Source organism: Salvelinus sp. IW2-2015, linkage group LG15 (assembly GCF_002910315.2).
Source record: "Salvelinus sp. IW2-2015 linkage group LG15, ASM291031v2, whole genome shotgun sequence".
Classification (NCBI taxonomy): domain Eukaryota; kingdom Metazoa; phylum Chordata; class Actinopteri; order Salmoniformes; family Salmonidae; genus Salvelinus; species Salvelinus sp. IW2-2015.
The window spans coordinates 12,462,369-12,485,671 of NC_036855.1; the positions used below are offsets into that span (position 1 = coordinate 12,462,369).

Genomic DNA, 23,303 nt, shown 5'->3' on the forward strand with positions numbered 1-23,303 from the left:
TAGAGAGAAAGAGAGGGAGAGAATGAGAGAGAGAGAGATACTATATTGCATCATAGCCTGAGGGGAGGCGGGAGTGAAAGCCAGCTGAAATCCTGGTGCTCCACCAAATGAAGCCATTTATAGGGGAAGATGGGTTTGGCGATGTGTTGGAGGGGAAAGGGAGAAGGATGGAGGGATTAGAGGAATAGATTTATGACCATGTGGCTGGGGTTCATAGTGCGCTCTGGCATTGCGAGCACGCAGCTCATACATGGAGCTGCAAGGTGCCCTTCACACACATGTCATCATGCGACAAAATCTGGAGGAACTGCCGCATTCCCTCTCTCTTTTACCCTCCCTCTGCTTTCCCTCCCTCCTTCCCGGTCTCCTACTCCCTCTCTCCCACTGTCTTGCTTTGTGCCCTTCTTTTTTCTCTTGCCTAGAGTACTGTACTATACTGTACTATACTGTACTGTAGTGTACTATACTGTACTAAACTATACTTACTATACTGTACTCCACAAAAGGGTCTCCAGTCACTATAAGACTCTCTCACTCACTCACTTACTCCCTCTCTCTCTCTCTCTCTCTCTCTCTCTCTCTCTCTCTCTCTTCTCTCTCTCTCTCTTCTCTCTCTCTCTCTCTCTCTCTCTCTTCTCTCTCCATTCCATTTATTCTCTCCCCTTCTTTTCTACTGGGACCACACTGCATACAAGCTACATTACAGTGTTTGTTTCCATTCCACAAAGTGAGTCAGCTAGGGAGCATATTGCACAATCCTCTGTTCAGAACTTCATGGAACATCTTAGTCATTTACAGATGCTTTCTAATCCCATGTATCAAAATCACTGCGCTATGACGTGACTGGTTTACTCACAGTGCTAATTATCTCTATGGGTAAAAACACTTAATAAATGTATTCATTCAGCAAGCAAGAAAGAAAGAAACTCCTGATGAATAATGATGTACAGATTACATACTGTACATATTATATTCATATCTCCCTCTCACTCTCTCTCTCTCTCTCTCTTCCACTTTCTTTCTTTATTTTCTCTCTCTGTATGTCTCAGATAACCGTTTTTCGGATGGGGTCTGAGGGACACCAGGACATTGACCTGGCCATTCTCACTGCTCTGCTTAAAGGTAATTGTCTGCCTGCACATGTGAATGCGTTCCTATTCCATGAGTTCCCTTCAGTGGTATTCTCTCTGTTATCTGTGTATCCTGGGAAGTTAAAATGAGGATATGATATCATTTCAGAAAGCTTTCCTCCTGCTGAGGCCACAATTACAGTTTTATCTACCAAAGCATATCTCCATGGTCCTTTACAAGGTCCTTTGCAAGGCACGAGGAGGAGATAACCCACACTAGAATACACAAACACAAACACAGGTAAAACACACTATGATATACAAACACCACACAGAAAACACACACTACAATCTAAGAAAAAAGGGTTCCAAAGGTTGTTTTGGGCTGTTCCCATAGGAGAACCCTTTTTGGTTCCATGTAGAACTCTTTTGGGTTCCATGTAGAACCTTCTGTGGAAATTGTTCGACGTTGAACCCAAAAGGGTTCTACCTGAAACCGAAAGGGTTCTACCTGGAACCAAAAAGGGTTCTTTAAAGGGTTCAACTATGGGGACAGCCAAAGAACCCTTTTAGGTTCTAGATAGCACCTTTTTTCCTAAGAGTTTAGGATACACAAACACAGTTTCTTGTTCTTAGCTCAGGACTATCTTTCTATAGTGGTGCATAAAAATGGCGGCCCCTATGCACTTACCACAAATTCCTTGTTTTCTTCACCATATTGTACATTGCTCTCCATTACTATGTTTTAATTAAACCGAAGAGGTAGATTGTGCAGATGTTTTGGCACATTGAAACATATGACATGCCGTAGTTTAAAAACTCAGGGGATAGTGCTAAAACAAGGACGTCATATCTACATTTTGCCATCTTTAAACTTTTGCCATTGCCCAAATCCAGTTTGAAAACACTCCAACTAGAACCATTTTAACAATACATCTATCTCACTCACACTCGTTCTTTTTTGCATCTTCTATTCATATTTCTCTGTCCATCTCCCTCTCTGTGAGTGATCTCTCTATCTGACATGGACTGTCACAAGCATGACCAGTAAAGAGTACAGACTTCATTATGCACACTGTGTCTTTTTAGAGCGAGAGTGAGAGAAAGATTGTGTGAGAGATAGTGACACAGGGAAACAGAGAGGGAGAGAGAGGGAAAGAGAGAGATTAATTGATGAACTATGTCAGAAGGAGTCCATAAACTCCAGCGACTACAGAACTGTGGAGAGCTAAGGGTTATTTAAGTGATAAACGCGAGCAGTCCCTTTTAAAAATACTTATTTATTATACTCCTATTACACTACTCTGCATCTCATTTCCAAGCTCTGTTAAAGCATCTCATTACCAAGCTCTGTTAAAGCATCTCATTACCAAGCTCTGTAAAGCATCTCAATCACTACGGGTGGCAGGTAGCCTAGTGGTTAGTGTGTTGGACTAGTGAAAGGTTGCAAGATCAAATCCCCGAGCTGACAAGGTGAAAATCTGTCGTTCGGCCCCTGAACAAGGCAGTTAACCCACTGTTCCTAGGCTGTCATTGAAAATAAGAATTTGTTCTTAACTGACTTGCCTACTTAAATAAAGGTAAAATTACCAGGCTCTGTTTAAGCTCCCATTCTTAAGCCTGTGCAATATCTCTGCTGGCCAACTGAGTCTGTGAGTCTGCCAAGTACAACTGTCTGTCATCATAAAAGGTGTGCAGACTCAACCTTTCCTCCTGTCAGCGTTTGAGTTTTCAAACTACTGGTTAAAGTGCTTTTTGCAAAACAATTTATCACGCAGACCACTTGACAAATATGCTTTCTCAAAAAGAAAGTAAGTGGTAGGTGTCGGAGGACAAGAACAACTACATTCAGCTGTCCTTTAAGAACAACCGCACAAACACAGCAATCTCCTTTCTGCTTGCTAAACAATGATGTTTTGCCCTTCCAATAAAAAAGAAGTAAATACCTCCATCCACCTCCAGCAAGAGAAGTAAATGTATGAGTTTGAGATTGTAGTCGGCGACCTCAGACTGACTGATCTAAAAATCCCCTTGCATCCTAAAAAACAACAATATGTAGATCAAGTGAAAACAAGTGATGCTCTCTGTTCTTCCTCCTAGGAGCCAACGCATCGGCTCCTGACCAGCTCAGCCTGGCCCTGGCCTGGAACCGAGTGGACATCGCCCGCAGTCAGATCTTCATCTACGGACAACAGTGGCCTGTAAGACCTCACTTCCTACTTTACAGTATAGACTACAGCACTGTGCAATGGATCAGGAAGTTATTGTACTTAGAGTTTAGGGAGCGTTTAGTTCTATATTACCCACAGCAGTGGCCTGAAAGATCCAGCCTATAACTTATCACTTCCTTGTTTACAATATAGACTACAGACAGCACTCTCCAAGTGAAAATGTGAACATATCCTCTATCCATCAGGATTTAGGTTGCATTTCTCGATGGTTAACCCTGAGTTGACTGACTGACTGTGCCTTCTCTGTGTGTACGGTAGGTGGGTTCTCTGGAGCAGTCTATGCTGGATGCCCTGGTGCTGGACAGAGTGGACTTCGTCAAGCTGCTGATCGAGAACGGAGTGAGCATGCATCGCTTCCTCACTCTCTCCAGACTGGAGGAGCTCTACAACACGGTACTACACTGCACGGCGGACAGCGCTGAACTCTGTATTTCAATCCAGTGTTTTTGTAACTGCTCCAACCTCTGGTGTATGTAGAACACAAGTTGTATATTACTATTACTTTTATACTCTCTCCTGGTGAGTCTGTTAGAATAATGAAATGGTAACTCTGCACTCTATCCCTCCTATGTATTCATTCCTAAAGCCTTTATAACAGCTACATAAGACATTGTAGCATCCGTCGTAGGCGGTTATTATCAACAATGACATAATACTATACCTACAGTGTGGTACTTTATTCAAGTGAGCCATCTGTCATAGCTCTACAACGTGCTGGAGGCCGTGGCTGTGGACTAAACTCTGCTTCTGTTTGCTTTGTCAGAGGCATGGACCATCCAACACTCTATACCACCTGGTCAGAGACGTCAAAAAGGTACGCTTATCGTGTACAGTAAGTGTGTGTGACTGCGTAGGCGTTTGTGGGAATGTTTGCTTGTGTGTGAAAACAAGTCCAGCAAATGTCTTATTTGTCTAGACTTGTCTTGCTTTTGTTTGCGGAGTGTGTGTAGCTCTGTAGATTGCTATTGTTGCTAACTGCGCATCTAGGAGACGGCTTTTCTCCTTTTCAGCTGGGGTTACAGCAGTGGCTGCGTAGAGCTGTCTCTGTATTTTGTCTGTCTCTACCAGTTGAGGCTGGTGGGAGGAGCTATAGGCGGACTGGCTCATTGTAATGTCTGGAATGGAATTAATGTAATGGAGTCAAACGTGGTTTTCATATGTTTGATGTGTTTGATACTGTTCCATTTATGACCATTCCAGCCATTACAATGAGCCTGTCCTCCTATAGCTCCTCCCACCAGCCTTCACTGGTCTCTACCCCTCCCATCACTCTTTCTTTTGCTCTGTACACACTCACTGCCATACAAATCCAATCCATTATTACTCCATTTGGGTCCAATGTGTATTATGTATCCATATGCACACTAACCCTGCATTGTTCGAACGTACAGTAGTCTTGCATCTCTGACATTAAACCAGGGGAAAAGCACTCCTCAAAGCAAATGTGCACAGTGTTCCAGGCTACTTCCAATTGTAGCTGTCACAGTTCACTTAGCCTTGACACAATTATTTAAAATGAGCTACCGTTATGTATTACTATCTTTCTGCAATTGACACCAAATTGGGTGTCTCGTTGAGGAGTGAGTGTGTACAACATGCCATTCATTATGGAGAGTTAGTCTGAGATTAGACTGTTGACTGTATATGAAGCATTACTTTTTCTACTACTCTCTGCCTGTGTCTGTCTTGCTTGTGCCTTAGCCCTCTAATACTGATACCTCATTCTATTCTATAATATACAAAAGCCACTAATATTTTACAATAACTTTCATGAACAAGCCTTTATGCTTGTAATTGCTTGCATTATAAATGTTATACATGTTTATGATTTGTAAGGCTAATAATACTAATGGCTTATAAATGCATATAAATGTGTATAATGTTTACAGATAGTGGACTGCTATTAATAGTTTATAAACATTTTCTACATTTTATGTCATACAAATTATGACAATGTTACCCAAAATCCTTTAGATAATTCTATGACAGAAATACAGTACCATGTAACAAAACAATTGTACAAAAATGTTCTTCCTTAACTTGAGATGATGACCCATTAGGCTCTTGATCTTCCTCCAGTGAAAGCTCAAAGAAGGTCATAGGTCAGCAGCATCTGTATTTAGTTCTGATTAATAGAATCATAGTTGATTACAGTAGTATGTGCTCCTATGGGAGAGCTGTAGAGGTTACTGGAAGTCATGGTGTAATCATCCCTCATTTAAAAGTTCCCATAACCCCCTTAGCTCTGTAGGCAGGGTTAGGACCGTACAGGCACTTCGGAGGATTGAACTAATGAGTCTTGTGCACACACACATGCTCAACACACATAACTAAGCAACACGCACACACACGCACGCATACACACATATACCAATAAATGGATATTGGAATATACAGTACCAATCAAAAGTTTGGACACACCTACTCATTCAAGGGTCTTTCTTTATTTTTTACTATTTTCTACATTGTAGAATAATAATGAATACATCAAAACTATGAAATAACACATATGGAATCATGTAGTAACCAAAAAAGTTTAAAACAAATGAAAATATATTTGATATTTGAGATTCTTCAAAGTAGACACCGTTTGCCTTGATGACAGATTTGCACACTGCTGGCATTCTCTCAGCCAGCTTCACCTGGAATGCTTTTCCAACAGTCTTGAAGGAGTTCCCACATATCCTGAGCACTTGTTGGCTGCTTTTCCTTCACTCTGCGGTCCATCTCATCCCAAACCATCTCAATTGGGTTGAGGTCAGGTGATTGTGGAGGCCAGGCAATCTGATCCAGCCCTCCATCACAATCCTTCTTGGTGAAATAGCCCTTGCACAGCCTGGAGGTGAGTTTCGGGTCATTGTCCTGTTGAAAAACAAATGATAGTCCCCTTAAGCACAAACCAGATGGGATGGCATATCGCTGCAGAATACTGTGGTAGCCATGCTGGTTAAGTGTGCCTTGAATTTTAAATAAATCACAGACATTGTCACCAGCAAAGCACCTCCACACATCACACCTCCTCCTCCATGCTTCACGGTGGGAATCACATATGCGGAGATCATCCTTTCACCTACTGTGAATAAATTAACATGAACACTTACCACGCTGCGCTTTGGTCCGATGATTCCTCATCTTCAGACGACGAACGTTACACCTACTCTGCGTCTCACAAAGACATGGCGGTTGGAACCAAAAATCTCAAATTTGGACTCATCAGACCACAGATTTCTAATGTCCATTGCTCATGTTTCTTGGCCCAAGCAAGTCTCTTCTTCTTATTGATGTCGTTTAGCAGTGTTCTTATTTTGCAGCAATTCGACCATGAAGGCCTGATTCAAGCAGTCTCCTCTGAACAGTTGATGTTGAGATGTGTCTGTTACTTGAACTCTGTGAAGCATTTATTTGGGCTTTAATTTCTGAGGCTGGTATCTCTAATGAACATCCTCTGCAGCAGAGGTAACTCTGGGTCTTCCATTCCTGTGGCGGTCCTCATGAGAGCCAGTTTCATCATAGTGGTTGATTTTTGCGACTGCACTTGAAGAAACTTTCAAAGTTCTTGAAATTTTCCGGATTGACGGACCTTAATATCTTAAAGTAATGATGGACTGTAGTTTCTCTTTGCTTATTTGAGCTGTTCTTGCATTAATATGGACTTGGTCTTTTACCAAATAGGGCTATCTTTTGTACACCACTCCTACTTTGTCACAACACAAGAGATTGGCTCAAACGCATTAAGAAGGAAAGAAATTCCACAAATTAACTTTTAACATGGCACACCTGTTATTTGAAATGCATTCCAGGTGACTACCTCATGAAGATGGTTGAGAGAATGCCAAGAGTGTACAAAGGTGTCATCAAGGCAAAGGGTGGCTACTTTGAAGAATCTCAAATATTAAAAATATATTTTTTTAATTACACTTTTTGGTTAATAGATGATTCCATATGTGTTATTTTATAGTTTTGATGTCTTCACTATTATTGTACAATGTAGAAAATAGTAAAAATAAAGAAAAACCCTGGAATGAGTAGGTGTGTCCAAACTTTTGACTGGTACTGTATATACTATCTATTAATTATTTATATTTTATCAAATTAAAACGTATGATAAAGCTCACACAAACATATTTAACCATAGAGCATGGTGGTTTAGGCTTTTGCCCAATATCTGTGTTTTATTTTCTTCCTCTTGTCTTGCTGTGTGAAGGTGTGGTATTGAGTGTGTGGAATTGGTGTGCAGTATAGTCGGATGCATTACTTTAACCAGGATGGCCCAAACATTCTGTCCTCTTCCCCTGTTCTCTCTCTGGAGGAAATCTTAGACTATCATTGGCTATGTCATGATTCTCCACACATTATGGATTTAAAAGCATTGAATTGGTGTAAGCATCGGATGAAGGGACACCATCTTTAAGTCCATGAGAGGGAGTGTGCAACTGCTATTGGCTTTAGTGTGTAACTTTGGCACCTGAACTCTAACCCTTGGATCCTCTGGTGCTGGAATAAGTCAACCTGACATTACTTGGACTGATGAAACTAGCTGACATCTCTTGGCTTACTGCATGACTGCAGTTGTGTACAGGCTTTCGTACCTCGCATCATAAAGCAAGTTGAGGTGTTACAGCTTTTTACAACAAAAGTTAATCCGTTAGTTGACATATATAGCGTGGTTCCAAATAAAATATATAACATTTTACTTGTTAAACAAAATCTATTTCCCTGAGCAACTGTATTATTATAAAATAATATTAAATCTTTTTTGTTGTTGCATACAATATAGTTTATAAAGTAATTTTTGCTCATCTTTATCAAGGGTGTCAATCATTTGTACAATGGCCCCACTGTACAATGGCCCCAATGCAAACAATTGAAGATTAAGGAGAAGGGCACTGCAAGTTCTATCATAATGATGATGCTGTATCGGAGGTGTTAACCTTGTTAAAACTGACACACCCAGGGGGACATTTTGGGAAAAAACCACACCTGCCTACAAAATGCAGAGTTAAACATTCTGAGTGAACCTGGAGTGTGCTTTTCATTTATCTACAATTTATTGACTGTGGGGCCTACACTTCATCAATATGATTGCCGCTACTGTGTACTCACTCATTGTAGGGATAGTTTGTTTGAAGGGAACAGCAGGGCAGTACTCTGACATGGTAATAGATGTGTCCAATAATGTAGCTAACATGGGATACAGTATGTTCACCCAGCAAGGTTTAGAACGTTCTATGTAGAGGACGGGGAACAGTATAATGCTGCGTTTAATCGGAACTTGTGTGAAAAAACACAAGCGCATCCTGCTTTGGAGTTCTCCCACTTCAAAGGGTTGCCTCTGAGCTTCGGCTGGATAACTGAGGCTTTACTGGGATAACAGAAACAAAATAGAGTACGTTTTGATGGGGCATATAGGGAGCTTCCCACTGAAGTAACCAGGGGCAGTGGATGAGATGGTTTTAAAGCATCCGTAGATGTATGATAATTTGCCCAGCTCTAAGGAGTAGCGCGAGCCCAACCTCCCTATTTTTCCCGCCCACCGGCCTCCACTGGTTTGGACCGAATGGCCTCCTGGTAATTACAGCCGGCTCATAGAGCTCTGCTTTCTAGCTGAAGTGGATGATGAAGGCCTATTTCTATCAAGAAACGTCTCTCATTTGTTCTCCTTTTATCCTCATCTTCAGACTTCTGGTTGTCTCTCTCTTCCAGCACTGAACCCCTGATAAGATCTGGTCATATATTACATATGTAAATTAGTACATAGCAATCAGACAAATTAAGTAAGCATTGATCTGATTTTTTGATTTTTCCATTTCCTCAAGATTTGTCTTTTTCCATCTTCTCCTTAACCTTTTCCCTATTTTCATGGTCTCCCTCTTCCTCCTACCTCATTGACTCCTCCACCCCTCTCCTCTCAGAGTACAGTATACTGATGTCGATCTCAGTGCTGTTGAAATAAGCTAAGTTAAACTGAGCTAAGTTAAGATAAATTAAGCTAAGCTAAACTGCTAAATTAAGCTAAGCTAACTTCATTTAAATTAGATTAGGTTATAAGCTCTGTGATCTTATCTGGGGGTCTGTGTCTCCCATCTCTCCTTGGCCTTGTGCTGTATACTCACTGACCTTGTGTGCTCTTTCCAAGCAAGAATATCCAGGGTTCAGTTGGATCTACTTCAAGGTGAATCAACTAATCACGTATTCTTTTTAGCACAAAACAAATGTGTGTGGATGTGTGACGTGAAGTGTGTATGATTTGTGTGGGGTGTTTCCTCTTCCTTTCACCTTCTTATGCTCAACTGTCGTGGGAGTGGGCGGCGTTGTCTCACCAATTTCTCGGTCCCCAGGGTAACCTCCCACCAGATTACCGCATTAGTCTCATTGACATTGGATTGGTCATCGAGTACTTGATGGGCGGAGCTTACCGATGCAACTACACCAGGAAGAGGTTTAGAACGCTGTATCATAACCTCTTTGGACCCAAACGAGTGAGTGGCTGACCAGCTTTACACTTTCCTATTCTGCAAATGAAACAGTGCCTTCAGAAAGTATTCACACCCCTATACTTTTTCCACATGTAGTTGTGCTACAGCCTGAGTTTAAAATGTATTAAATTAAGATTATTTTGTCACTGGCCTACAACCCATGATGTTAAAGTGGAATTAATTAAAATTAATCTTGAGTCAACAGAGTTAAAGATAAGATTAAAAAATGTAATAAAAAATAGAAATAGTAACACAAGGAATAAATAAACAGTGAATAACGAATAAAAATAACAAGTAAAAATAACATGGCTATATACAGGAAGTAGAAAATAACATGGCTATATATAGGGAGTAGAAAATAACATGGCTATATACAGGAAGTAGAAAATAACATGGCTATATATAGGGAGTAGAAAATAACATGGCTATATATAGGGAGTAGAAAATAACATGGCTATATACAGAGAGTACCAGTACCAAGTCAATGTGCAGGTGTACGAGGTAATTGAGGTAGCTATGTACTGTACATATAGGTAGGGGTTAAGTGACTAGGCAACTGGATAGATAATAGACAGTAGCAGCAGCGTATGTCATGAGTGTGAATGTGTGTGTGTGTGTAGGTAGAGTCCAGTGTGTGTGCATGGAGTCAATGCAAGGGAGTTAGTGCAAAAAAGGGTCAATGCAGGTAGTCCAGGTAGCCATTTGATTAGCTATTTATGTCCTGAATACAAAGCATTATGTTTGGGGCCAATAATCCAACACAGCACATCACTGAGTACCACTCTTCATATGTTCAAGCATGGTGGTGGCTGCATCATGTTATGGGTATGATTGTCATTGGCAAGGACTAGGGAGTTTTTTATGATAAAAATAAACGGAATTGAGCTAAGCACAGGTAAAATCCTGGAGGAAAACCTGGTCCAGTCTTCTTTCTAACAGACAGTGGGAGAAAAAAAAAATACATCTTTCAGCAGGACAATAACCTAAAATACAAGGCCAAATATACACTGGAGTTGCTTACCAATACAACACTGAATGCTCCTGAGTGGCCTGGTTACAGTTTTGACTTAACTCGTCTTGAAAATCTATGGCGAGACCTAAAATGTCTGTCTAGCAATCATCAACAACCAATTTAAAGAATAGCGTGCAAATATTGTTCAATCCAGGTGTGCAAAGCTCTTAGAGATTTACCCAGAAAGACACATTTGTAAATGCTGCCAAAGGCGTTTCTAACATGTATTGACTCAGGAAGTCAAATATTTATCTAATCAAGACATATTAGTGTTTTATTTTACATTTATTTTTTCTTCCACTTTGACATTACAGAGTATTTTGTGTAAATCGTTGACAAAAAAATCACAATGAAATCCATTTTAATCCCATTTTTTCTAACACAACAAAATGTGGAAAAAGTAAAGGGGAGTGAATACTTATTGAAGGCACAGTATGTGCATATATGTCAATGACTGTATACATAGTAAGTGGACAAAGCCATCGATCACGTGACACCATTCATTCCTATGTGGGGACTCAATAGCGCATTGAAGCCAAATGAAGTCGGTTAAGATAGCGTCTCATGGAGACATAACATACACAGTTTGAGCTACTCCAGGAAGTGACGTTACAGGGTAGCTCAGTGCTGCCCCCTCTCATTGATTAACTCAAGTTGAAGGCTGACCGGGGTACTGCAAGGTGCCATTAGCAACTCAATTATCCTTATCACCTCTTCTGTGTGCGATTGTAAAATAATCGGTTAAAGGACATACATCTGGTGTATTGGAAGCAATTATTGGCATCATGATTGTCATCAAAAAAGAATAATATTTACACAAAGTTTGACCACGAAGATTAAACTTTTTCCATTCACTATAATTGAGGATCCTGTTTTCTGCTAACAATGTCTGCAGTACCGCGGTCGGCCTTGAACTTCCGTAGCTTCAATGAGTGGGGGCAGTTGTTGTCCCCGATGTTTACATGTCTACTTGTCTCTGTGGGCTCAATTTAATCAAACCTGCATTGCGGTATTTATGCAGTAGCTCTTTTTCCCATGTTCAAATAAACTAACTGACTGGTCTTACGTACTATATACAAACCTACAACTACTAACCTGGTGGACTCACCTCAGGTATGCTTTCAGTTTTCAGAGGAAGAAGAGAAAGATGTGTCCATGTGGGATGACGTTTGTAAAGAAATACACTGTGTTGATATTGCTATGGCAGGTTTAATTCCAGCCCATGTGTCTGTGTCTTTGTGTATGTGTGATGGATATGAGGCTGAACTGAATGTTTGTGTGTGTGAGCTGTGAGGGTATGATACGCAATGTGTGGGATTAGGTTTTGACTAACGGTAGTGGGTTGTGTGGTGCTTTTTGTCAGTTTATTCGGGTCTGAATGCAGGGGATGGGATGGTTTGTCATCTGTTCAGACTGAACAGTTAAAGAAGGTACTGCTGTGTTGACAGGTGCTCTGTAGTAACAGTAACACAAACTGACTAGCCAACTGAAAGCCAACCCGAGCCTCACTTTTGGAGTGATGGAAATTTGGTACTTAATTAACCTGTTTTTTGTGTGATCAAAGGTTCTGTAAATGAATATGAATAAATATGCAGTCCCTCTGAATGCAGGATGTACATGCATGTCACTCTAACTCAAACCTGCACTAGGGATACGGCCTCATTTTCTCCCTCCCCCTGCATCTCTCACACACTACTAATAGAAAGCAGTGCTGAACTGCACTACATTATACTGTTAGGAAATATGACTGTGAGATAGAAAGGAGATATTTTATTGTTGATTGTGCTGTTTCAAGGCCTCCTTCAAGACAAGGCTCCTTAAAGAACAGTGAAACAGTCCACGATAGAAGGATTATTGTGTAGAGCAGGATTTTCCAACCCTGTTCCTGGAGAGCTACCGTCCTATAGGTTTTCACTCCGACCCTGTTCCTGGAGAGCTACCATCCTACAGGTTTTCACTCCGACCCTGTTTCTGGAGAGCTACCGTCGTATAGGTTTTCACTCTGACCCTGTTCCTGGAGAGCTACCGTCCTATAGGTTTTCACTCCGACCCTGTTCCTGGAGAGCTACCGTTATAGGTTTTCACTCCGACCCTGTTCTGGAGAGCTACCGTCCTATAGGTTTTCACTCCGACCCTGTTCCTGGAGAGCTACCGTCCTATAGGTTTTCACTCCACCTGTTCCTGGAGAGCTACGTCCTATAGGTTTTCACTCCAACCCTGTTCCTGGAGAGCTACCGTCTATAGGTTTTCACTCCAACCCTGTTCCTGAGAGCTACCGTCCTATAGGTTTTCACTCCAACCCTGTTCTGGAGAGCTACCGTCCTATAGGTTTTCACTCCAACCCTGTTCTGGAGAGCTACCGTCCTATGGTTTTCACTCCGACCCTGTTCCTGGAGAGCTACCGTCCTATAGGTTTTCACTCCAACCCTGTTCCTGGAGAGCTACCGTCCTATAGGTTTTCACTCCAACCCTGTTCCTGGAGAGCTACCGTCCTATAGGTTTTCACTCCAACCCTGTTCCTGGAGAGCTACCGTCCTATAGGTTTTCACTCCAACCCTGTTCTGGAGAGCTACCGTCCTATAGGTTTTCACTCCAACCCTGTTCCTGGAGAGCTACCGTCCTATAGGTTTTCACTCCAACCCTGTTCCTGGAGAGCTACGTCCTATAGGTTTTCACTCCAACCCTGTTCCTGGAGAGCTACCGTCCTATAGGTTTTCACTCCAACCCTGTTCCTGGAGAGCTACCGTCCTATAGGTTTTCACTCCAACCCTGTTCCTGGAGAGCTACCGTCCTTATAGGTTTTCACTCCAACCCTGTTCCTGGAGAGCTACCGTCCTATAGGTTTTCACTCCAACCCTGTTCCTGGAGACCTACCGTCCTATAGGTTTTCACTCCAACCCTGTTCCTGGAGAGCTACCGTCCTATAGGTTACACTCCGACCCTGTTCCTGGAGGCTACCATCCTATAGGTTTTCATTCTATTTTCACAGCTGGTTGATAAACTGAACCAGGTCAGTTAAAACTGGGGTTAGAGCGAAAACGTACAGGAGGGTGCTCTCCAGGAACAGGGTTAGAGTGAAAACGTACAGGAGGGTAGCTCTCCAGGAATAGAGTTGGAGAGCCCTGGTGTAGAGCAATGTCTATTCCAGCGTGTGTGTGTGGTGTGTGTGTGTGTGTGTGTGTGTGTGTGTGTGTGTGTGTGTGTGTGTGTGTTGTGTGTGTGTTGTGTGTGTGTGTGTGTGTGTGTGTGTGTGGTGTGTGTGTGTGTGTGTGTGTGTGTGTGTTGTGTGTGTTGTGTGTGTGTACGATAGAGTAAAAAGAGATGGCAAAAGTGAAGGATAGAAAAAGAGAGACAGAGGATGCAATAAGAAGAGGTAGCCATCTAACTTATCTTTGATCTGTTTTGAAAAGATTTGGGCACACTGACAGTCTCATGTAAGATAAAACAGCAGTGGGAAAGCTGGCACGCACACACACAAACACAGACACACACACAGTGGTAGGAACACAGCCCTGAAATAGATGCAGATATCAACATCCCCACAGGAGGCCTGAGTTATTTTACCAGCAGTTGGAGAAGTAGATCACATGATGGCTGATGAATACATAATTCATACACAGCCTGCTTTAATACGCCTTAGAGGGCCTGCCGCTGCATGGAACTCCACTTAGCCAGCCTCGCCCTCACACACACAAACACACACAGATGACAGAGAGCAGGTTACAGTAACAGGTTACTTCACTGAAGAAAATAAGAAATGCAACATGTAAATGTTGGGCCCATGTTTCATGAGCTGAAATAAAAAAAATCCCCAAAATCTATGCACAAAAAGCAGATTTTTTTTCTCAAATATTGTGTGCACATGTGTTTACATCCCTGTTAGTGAGCATTTCTCCTTTGCCAAGATAGTCCATCCACCTGACAGGTGTGGCATATCAAGAAGCTGATTAAACATTATGATATTACACAGGTGCACCTTGTGCTGGAGACAATTAAAGGTCTCTTTAAAATGTGCAGTTTAGTCATACAACACCATTCCACAGATGTCTCAAGTTTTAAGGGAATGTTAATTTCTCTACCATTAGCTGCCTCCAATGTTGTTTTAGAGAAATTGGAAGTACGTCCAACCGGCCTTACAACCACAGACCACGTGTAACCACGCCAGCCCATGACCTCCACATATGGATTCTTCACCTGTGGGATCGTCTGAAGGGGGGTGCACTGAGGAGTATTTCTGTCTGTAATAAAGCCATTTTGTGGCGAAAACCTCATTCTGATTGGCTGGGCCTGGCTCCCCAGTGGATGCCATCCCAGGCCCACCCATGGCTGCACCCCTGCTCAGTCATGTGAAATCCATAAATTAGGGCCCTAACAAATGTATTTCAATTGACTGATTTCGTTGTATGAACTGTAACTTAGTAAAATCTTTGAAATTGCTGCGTGTTGCGTTTATATTTTTGTTCAGTATATCTAAAGACAACTGTTGATCTAGGTTAATGGTTCAAATCTATCTGGAACAGCTTACTGTCTGGTCTAGAACAAGTTACTGTTAATCTAGAACAGGTTACTGTTAATCTAGAACAGGTTACTGTCTGGTCTAGAACAAGTTACTGTTAATCTAGAACAGGTTACTGTTAATCTAGAACAGGTTACTGTCTGGTCTAGAACAAGTTACTGTTAATCTAGAACAGGTTACTGTTAATCTAGAACAGGTTAATGTTGATCAAGAACAGGTTACTGTCTGGTCTACAGGTTACTGTTGATCTGGAACAGGACAGCTGTATTATTTAGTTAATGCATATATTTCTGTATTTGAACATCTGGTTTATTGAGTGTGTGTACATTTGTCTGTCTGTGTCACTTTATGTGTGTGCATATTTTAAATGTGAAACATTTCCCTTGAGGGTGTTGATTTCTCTATAACCATGTTTTTGTTACCTTTCCAGCCCAAAGCCCTGAAACTGCTGGGGATGGAGGTGAGTTCCGGGTCACAATGTCGTTATGATTCGTTTACAGTTCAGCCTGGTCTCATAGACTAGACGTAACATAGTAAAAGTAAATCCAGGACACTCAAATTAGTATGATATGTTACGCTTGGTGTGGTTACATAAACCGAAAGGAGGGTGGTTGGTCAGGGTGGATGGGTGGACGTATAACACAAATGTCTAGCAACCCAAATGTTGCAAGTTTGAATCTCATCACAGACAACATGAGCATTTTAGCTAAACCTTCCCCTAACCCTAACCCTATCTCTTTAACCTAACTCCTAACCTTAACCCTTAACCCTAACCCCTAGCCTAGCTAACGTTAGCCACTTAGCCAACGTTAGCATTAACCACCTAGCCACCTAGCTAATGTTAGGCACAACAAATTGGAATTCATAACATATCATACATATTGCAAAATTCATAAATCTAAAATGAATTAATCTTAACTCAGCTGAAGTCTCCCTGTTTAATGAGATATGGAAGTAGTAGGGATATCAGAATAAATATTGGAATAAATGTCAGAATATCCTAAGCAGACAGACATTAAACACCAAGGCCTTTCTCAGTTCTCAATTCTCAGTACTTTCCACTTTCACTCTGACGTGAGTGTAAACCAATAGGCCTTTATCAATACATGGCCCTGGTACTACATCCATCTCTCCAAGACCATAGCCAGTGTGAATAATATTACTTGATCACAGTCTCTCTTAATGTCTGTCTGTCTCCCTCAATGTGCCAAGGCTGAGCATCACATTCAAAAACCCATTAATCAATTTCTCTGCTCTCGTCCTGTGTGCCATGCGTAAGGATGACATGCCGATCCGAAGGGGTCGTCAGAAGACTACACGGAAGCGGGAGGAGGAGGTGGACATTGACCTGGATGACCCTGAGATAAACCACTTCCACTTCCCCTTCCATGAGTTGATGGTGTGGGCCGTGCTGATGAAGAGACAGAAGATGGCACTGTTCTTCTGGCAGCACGGGGAGGAGGCCATGGCTAAAGCCCTGGTGGCCTGTAAGCTGTGTAAGGCCATGGCCCACGAGGCCTCCGAGAACGACATGGTGGACGACATCTCACAGGAGCTCAACCATAACTCCAGGTACTACAGACCACCAGACAGGCACACATAGAGATCAAAACAAACACAGAAATTCACACAGAGTCGGACAAGCAATCACAAACACGTAAGCATTTGTAGAGTTTGCCACACGTATACATACCCTCAAATGAACCCCTCGCACACACTTTCTCAGCATGCTGAGATAGATGCTAACCAAGCGGTCAGAGTCTATTTTCTAGGCTGAGCGCCACCTATTTCATGGAAAGTTTTCTTCTAAATGATTAATGTGGAGTTGAGCTGGGAGTCTGGACTGGAGCGGCATCCACACTCCTCCTCTCAGCCTGACCTGCTTTAGATAACACACACATCTCATAGGACTGCCGCACATTTATAGAGCTAATGATAACACATATAGGGTACCGTAGCCAATGACACACATGTAGTTTAATTAATGGTATGTGTGTGGGATGGACCTTCGTGTTAGTTCTTTGTGTGTTCTTGCTCAAGTAAAAATAGTGTAATGAAAATGCTGGAAGTTGATTAGAGGGAAGAACTGCCAGGTGGCTGGCACACACACACACACATTCTCTTCGAAGCCCTGACACCTCTCTTTCTGTCAAGTGCAGACCATATTGGTATGTTTGTTCCTCAGAGAGTTTGGCTGTTGAAGTCTTATCCTAATCCTCTGACTAATGTTTGTGTACATAATGTATTTTGGTGTGTGTGTGTGTGTGTGTGTGTGTGTGTGTGTATGCGTAGCAGTGCATTTATCTGTACGTTATGTTGATATGTCCGACTGCAATGTAGCCTAGTCCATCTCAAACATTCACTGTATGACATCCTATACGTGTGTTTCAGTGAGTTTGGCCAGCTAGCCGTTGAGCTGCTGGACCAGTCTTACAAGCAGGATGAGCAGATGGCCATGAAGCTGCTAACCTACGAGCTGAAGAACTGGAGTAACGCCACCTGCCTTCAGCTGGCTGTGGCCGCCAAGCACCGCGACTTCATCGCCCACACCTGCAGCCAGATGCTGCTCACCGACATGTGGATGGGACGGCTGCGCATGCGCAAGAACTCTGGACTTAAGGTCAGAGGGTTAGGGGTCACACGGTGCATTGTCTAAATGGGGTTTTCAGAAGGGTTGACCAGCTGACAGACATATGGCGAAGAGAGAACAGACAGACGAAGAGAGAGAGAGAGAGAGAGAGAGAGAGAGAGAGAGAGAGAGGGAGAGAGAGAGAGAGAGAGAGAGAGAGAGAGAGAGAGAGAGGAGAGAGAGACAGTGTATGTTACCAGAGACCAGACAGACAGACAGACAGACAGACAGACAGACAGACAGACAGACAGACAGACAGACAGACAGACAGACAGACAGACAGATGGAGAGGTGAAAGTGTATCCTGAAATAGATGCTGCAATTACCCGCTTGGCCTGATGGGAATAATGGCTAATGATATCCCATATCTGAGCTGTTGCTTGACCATCCCTAACGCTCTCAATGTTGATTTACGACAACGCACCTATTATTACACTGTAAAGGCTTGTGCTATTATTCAGCCCAGTCAAGTAGGTTAGCCAGTGAGTTGGCTATGGTTTGATAGCATACAGCTGCTTAGATCATGAAAGGCCACAGTCATGTATTATTATGAGTAGCTGTGCTTGGGGAACGCTGGGTGGTTGTGTAGTGTAAGGAGGATGAATCCAAGTGCAGTATAGAACAGGTTGGCAAACAGATTCAATGGAGCAGAAACCAAAGGTAGAGCAAACAAGCTGGTATACCATGAGTAGTAGATCGCACAGCAAATAGCACTACACACACACTCATCATGACCCATAAAGCCCCACCACACACACACCTTTCTGTCTGGGTTGTATTCACCAGGCACCAAATGGTAGACAACGGACTGAAACAGGAAGGCACTACCTAAACTTTTCCAATGAGACACACTTGTTTTCGTACTTTAGTTGCAAAACTGTTTTTCCACGGTGTGCACTAATGAATACGACGGCCAGAAGCAGAAAGTCAGGTAGAGAGTGGTGAGAAGATGGAATGAGTCCTTATCCATTTATGCAGCTTCCTTATACAGCTTCCTTGACAATACATGTCCTTTCCTTCACTCATCTGAAACATTTAAAAGTTTTACATTTCAGTCATTTATCAGCGCTCTTATCCAGAGCGACTTACAGTTAGTGCATTAATCTTAAGGTAGTTAATAGGTACAATCTCATATCACAGTCATAGTAAGACATGTTTAAGGAATCAAGGTGCTCACCCAGGTCTAAGTCATCGACGTCCACATCACTAAGGGCATAACATGGTCCACAAACACCGCACAGTCGTGAAGAAGGCAAGGCAGCGCCTCTTCCCCCTCAGGAGGCTGAAAATATTCGGCATGTGCACTTTTGATCCTCAAACCTTTACAGCTGCACCATCGAGAGCATCTTGACTGGGTGCATCACTGCTTGGTATGGTAAAGTCACCGCCCTTGACCGCAAAGCGCTATAAAGGGTGGTGCGGACAGCCCAGTACATCCCCAGTACATGGGGCCGAGCTCCCTGCCATCATAGGACCTCTATATCAGGTGGTACCAGAGGCGGGCCCAAAAATTGCCAAAGACTCCAGCCACCAAAGCCATAGACTGTTCACTATGCTATCGTCCGGCAAACAGTACCGGAGCATCGGCTCTCGGACCAACAGGCTCCAAGGCAGCTTCTACCCCCAAGCCATAAGACTGCTAAATAGCCAGACTGCTAAATAGTCAATTCATGGTACCCAAACTATCTGCACATCAGATATAGAATTATGCGATTTCACAGTGTCGAGATCAGAAATATGGACTTGTGGGATAAGAATAGTGGTGTGTGTGTGTGTGTGTTGTGTGTGTGTGTGTGTGTGTGGTGTGTGTGTGTGTGTGTGTGTGTGTGTGTGTGTGTGTGTGTGTGTGTGTGTGTGTGTGTGTGTGTGTGTGGTGTGGTGTGTGTGTGTGTGTGTCCTTTTATACAGATCCACTGGTTCAAGTAGACAGTTGAGCAACTTTTACTGCAGTGGGCTAAATCAGGGTCACGCAGAGTGTTTTTTGGTAGTCTTAAACAAATCTACCTTGAAACAACAGAATACATCTCACACACATGGTTATGGGCTTAAAAAAACAAGACACCTGTTCCATGTCAGATATAGAGTTGGAATGTATTCAATTTTGAGTTTACATCCGAATATTACACTTTAAATATATCACAGAAGACTGAAATGGATTTTGGATTTTTCATGTTATTTTTTTATCATGTTTATTAATTATGAGATTATGAAAAATATGAATAACATTCCACCCGTGAGGCCACTAGAGGGAAGTTGGTCATTTGACTACAGGAAAGAAATTTGCAAGGTGAGGAATTTACTGCAGTACGTCAGGTATGTATTACATTTGCTTCAGGAGCAATGCAAAAAAAAATACGTTTGACACTTTAACGGACCCACGCGTTACGACCATAGCTCTCCCGACGTCGTGCCACGTGACAACTGTTGAAGAAGCGTCTCTGTATGCGTTTGTGTCGTGTGTATTGCCTGTGTGCATGTGTCTAACTCCACACTCCTGTACAGGTGATCTTGGGCCTGCTGCTGCCTCCGTCCATCCTGAGTCTGGAGTTCAAGAACAAGGATGAGATGTCGTACATGCCCCAGGACCAGGACACCTACCTGCAGGAGAAGGAGGAGGAGCCTGAGAAGCCTGCCAATGAGAAGGAAGAAGAGGACATGGAGTTCACAGTAAGATCCTACTGTGAGACGCAGTACAACTCCGTGGTGAGAGCACCCACCTCAGCCCCGCCTTCAGACGATACACACGCAGGCTGTGTCTCAAATGGCAGCCTATTAGTATTCCCTATAGGAAATAGGGCGCCTATTAGTATTTCCTATAGGAAATAGGCAGCCTATTAGTATTCCCTATGGGAAATAGGCAGCCTATTAGTATTCCCTGTAGGAAATAGGCAGGGAATCCTAAATAGGCTGCCTATTTCCTAGAGGGAATACTAATAGGCTGCCTATTTCTACTACAGGCTGCATAAGATACTAATTAGGCTGCCTATTTCCTACAGGGATACTAATAGGCTGCCTATTTCCTATAGGGAATACTAATAGGCTGCCTATTCTAAGGATACTAATTAGGCGCCTATTTCCTATAGGGAATACTAATAGGCTGCCTATTTCCCTATCAGGGAATATCTAATAGGCTGCCTATTTCCTACAGGGAATACTAATAGGCGCCTATTTCCTACAGGGAATACTAATGAGGACGTGCCTATTTCCTAAGGGAATACTAATAGGCTGCCTATTTCTATAGGGAATACTAATAGGCTGCCTATTTCCTACAGGGAATACTAATAGGCTGCTATTTCCTACAGGGAATACTAATAGGCTGCCTATTTCCTACAGGGAATACTAATAGGCTGCCTATTTCCTATAGGGAATACTAATAGGCTGCCTATTTCCTACAGGGAAACTACTATAGGCTGCCTATTTCCTACAGGGAATACTAATAGGCCTGCCTATTTCTACAGGGAATACTAATAGGCTGCCTATTTCCTAGGGAATACTAATAAAGGCTGCCTATTTCCTACAGGGAATACTAATAGGCTGCCTATTTCCTACAGGGAATACTAATAGGCTGCCTAATTTCCTATAGGGAATACTAATAGGCTGCCTATTTCCTATAGGGAATACTAATAGGCTGCCTATTTCCTATAGGGAATACTAATAGGCTGCCTATTTCCTATAGGAATACTAATAGGCTGCCTATTTCCTATAGGGAATACTAATAGGCTGCCTATTTCCATAGGAATACTAATAGGCTGCCTATTTCCTACAGGGAATACTAATAGGCTGCCTATTTCCTATAGGGAATACTAATAGGCTGCCTATTTCCTAAGGGAATACTAATAGGCCTGCCTATTTCCTAGGAAATACTAATAGGCTGCCTATTTCTACAGGGAATATAAAAGGCTGCCTATTTCCTAAGGGAATACTAATAGGCTGCCTATTTCCTAAGGAATACTAATAGGCTGCCTATTTCTTAAGGGAATAATTATTATAGGCTGCTGCCTATTTTTAAGGGAATACTAATAGGCTGCCTATTTCCATATAGGGAATACTAATAGGCTGCCTATTTCCTACAGGGAATACTAATAGGCTGCCTATTTCCTACAGGGAATACTAATAGGCTGCCTATTTTCCTATAGGGAATACTAAAGTAGCTGCTATTTCCTACAGGGAATACTATAGGCTGCCTATTTCCTACAGGGAATACTAATAGGCTGCCTATTTCTATAGGGAATACTAATAGGCTGCCTATTTCCTACAGGAATTACTAATAGGCTGCTATTTCCTACAGGGAATACTAATAGGCTGCCTATTTCTATAGGGACATAACTAAATAGGCTGCCTATTTCCTATCAGGGAAATACTAGATATGGTCTGCCTATTCCTATAAGGGAATACTAATAGGCTGCCTATTTCCTATAGGGAATACTAATAGGGCTGCCTATTTCCTACTATGGGAATTATATCATAAGGCTGCCTAGTTTCTATAGGGAATACTAATAGGCTCTAAGCTCCTATTTCCTATTTAGGAATACTAATAGGCTGCCTATTTCCTAATAGGAATATCTAATAGGCTGCCTATTTCCTATAGGGAATACTAATAGGCTGCCTATTTCCTTAAGGAATACTAATAGGCTATCCTATTTCCGTACAGGAATACTAATAGGCTGCCTATTTCCCATAGGGAATACTAATAGGCTCGCTATTTCCTATAGGAAATACTAATAGGCGCCCTATTTCCTATAGGAATACTAATAGGCTGCCATTTGAGACACAGCCTGCGTGTGTATCGTCTGAAGGCGGGGCTGAGGTGGGTGCTCTCACCACGGAGTTGTACTGCGGTCTCACAGTAGGATCTTACTGTGAACTCCATGTCTCTCTTCTTCCTTCTCATTGGCAGGCTTCTCAGGCTCCTCCTCCTTCTCCTGCAGGTAGGTTGTCCTGGTCCTGGGGCATGTACGACATTCTCATCCTTGTTCTTGAACTCCAGACTCAGGATGGACGGAGGCAGCAGCAGGCCCAAGATCACCTGTACAGAGGAGTGTGGAGTTAGACACATGCACACAGGCAATACACACGACACAACGCATACAGAGACGCTTCTTCAACAGTTGTCACGTGGCACGACGTCGGGAAGCTATGGTCGTAACGCGTGGGTCCGTTAAAGTGTCAAACGTATTTTTTTTTGCATTGCTCCTGAAGCAAATGTAATACATACCTGACGTACTGCAGTAAATTCTCACCTTGCAAATTTCTTTCCTGTAGTCAAATGACCACATCCCCCTCTAGTGGCCTCACGGGTGGAATGTTATTCATATTTATTATAATACTCATAATTAATAAACATGCAGATAAAAAAATACCATGAAAAA

The 23,303-nt window shown here is 42.4% G+C and overlaps 1 protein-coding gene across 1 annotated transcript in view; it reads left to right on the forward strand.

Annotated features, from left to right (window-relative positions):
• The first annotated feature begins 1,054 nt into the window (after nucleotides 1-1,054).
• Nucleotides 1,055-23,303, forward strand: part of LOC111975077 (transient receptor potential cation channel subfamily M member 3-like) — a 42,335-nt gene continuing 20,086 nt past the window's right edge. The window contains exons 1-10 of the mRNA XM_070446872.1: nucleotides 1,055-1,122; nucleotides 3,171-3,271; nucleotides 3,560-3,694; nucleotides 4,065-4,115; nucleotides 9,640-9,780; nucleotides 15,736-15,765; nucleotides 16,585-16,877; nucleotides 17,697-17,925; nucleotides 20,437-20,637; nucleotides 22,832-22,979. Of these exons, the coding sequence (XP_070302973.1) occupies nucleotides 1,065-1,122; nucleotides 3,171-3,271; nucleotides 3,560-3,694; nucleotides 4,065-4,115; nucleotides 9,640-9,780; nucleotides 15,736-15,765; nucleotides 16,585-16,877; nucleotides 17,697-17,925; nucleotides 20,437-20,637; nucleotides 22,832-22,979 (1,387 nt within the window). The 5' untranslated portion in view covers nucleotides 1,055-1,064. The remainder of the gene's footprint in view (nucleotides 1,123-3,170; nucleotides 3,272-3,559; nucleotides 3,695-4,064; nucleotides 4,116-9,639; nucleotides 9,781-15,735; nucleotides 15,766-16,584; nucleotides 16,878-17,696; nucleotides 17,926-20,436; nucleotides 20,638-22,831; nucleotides 22,980-23,303) is intronic.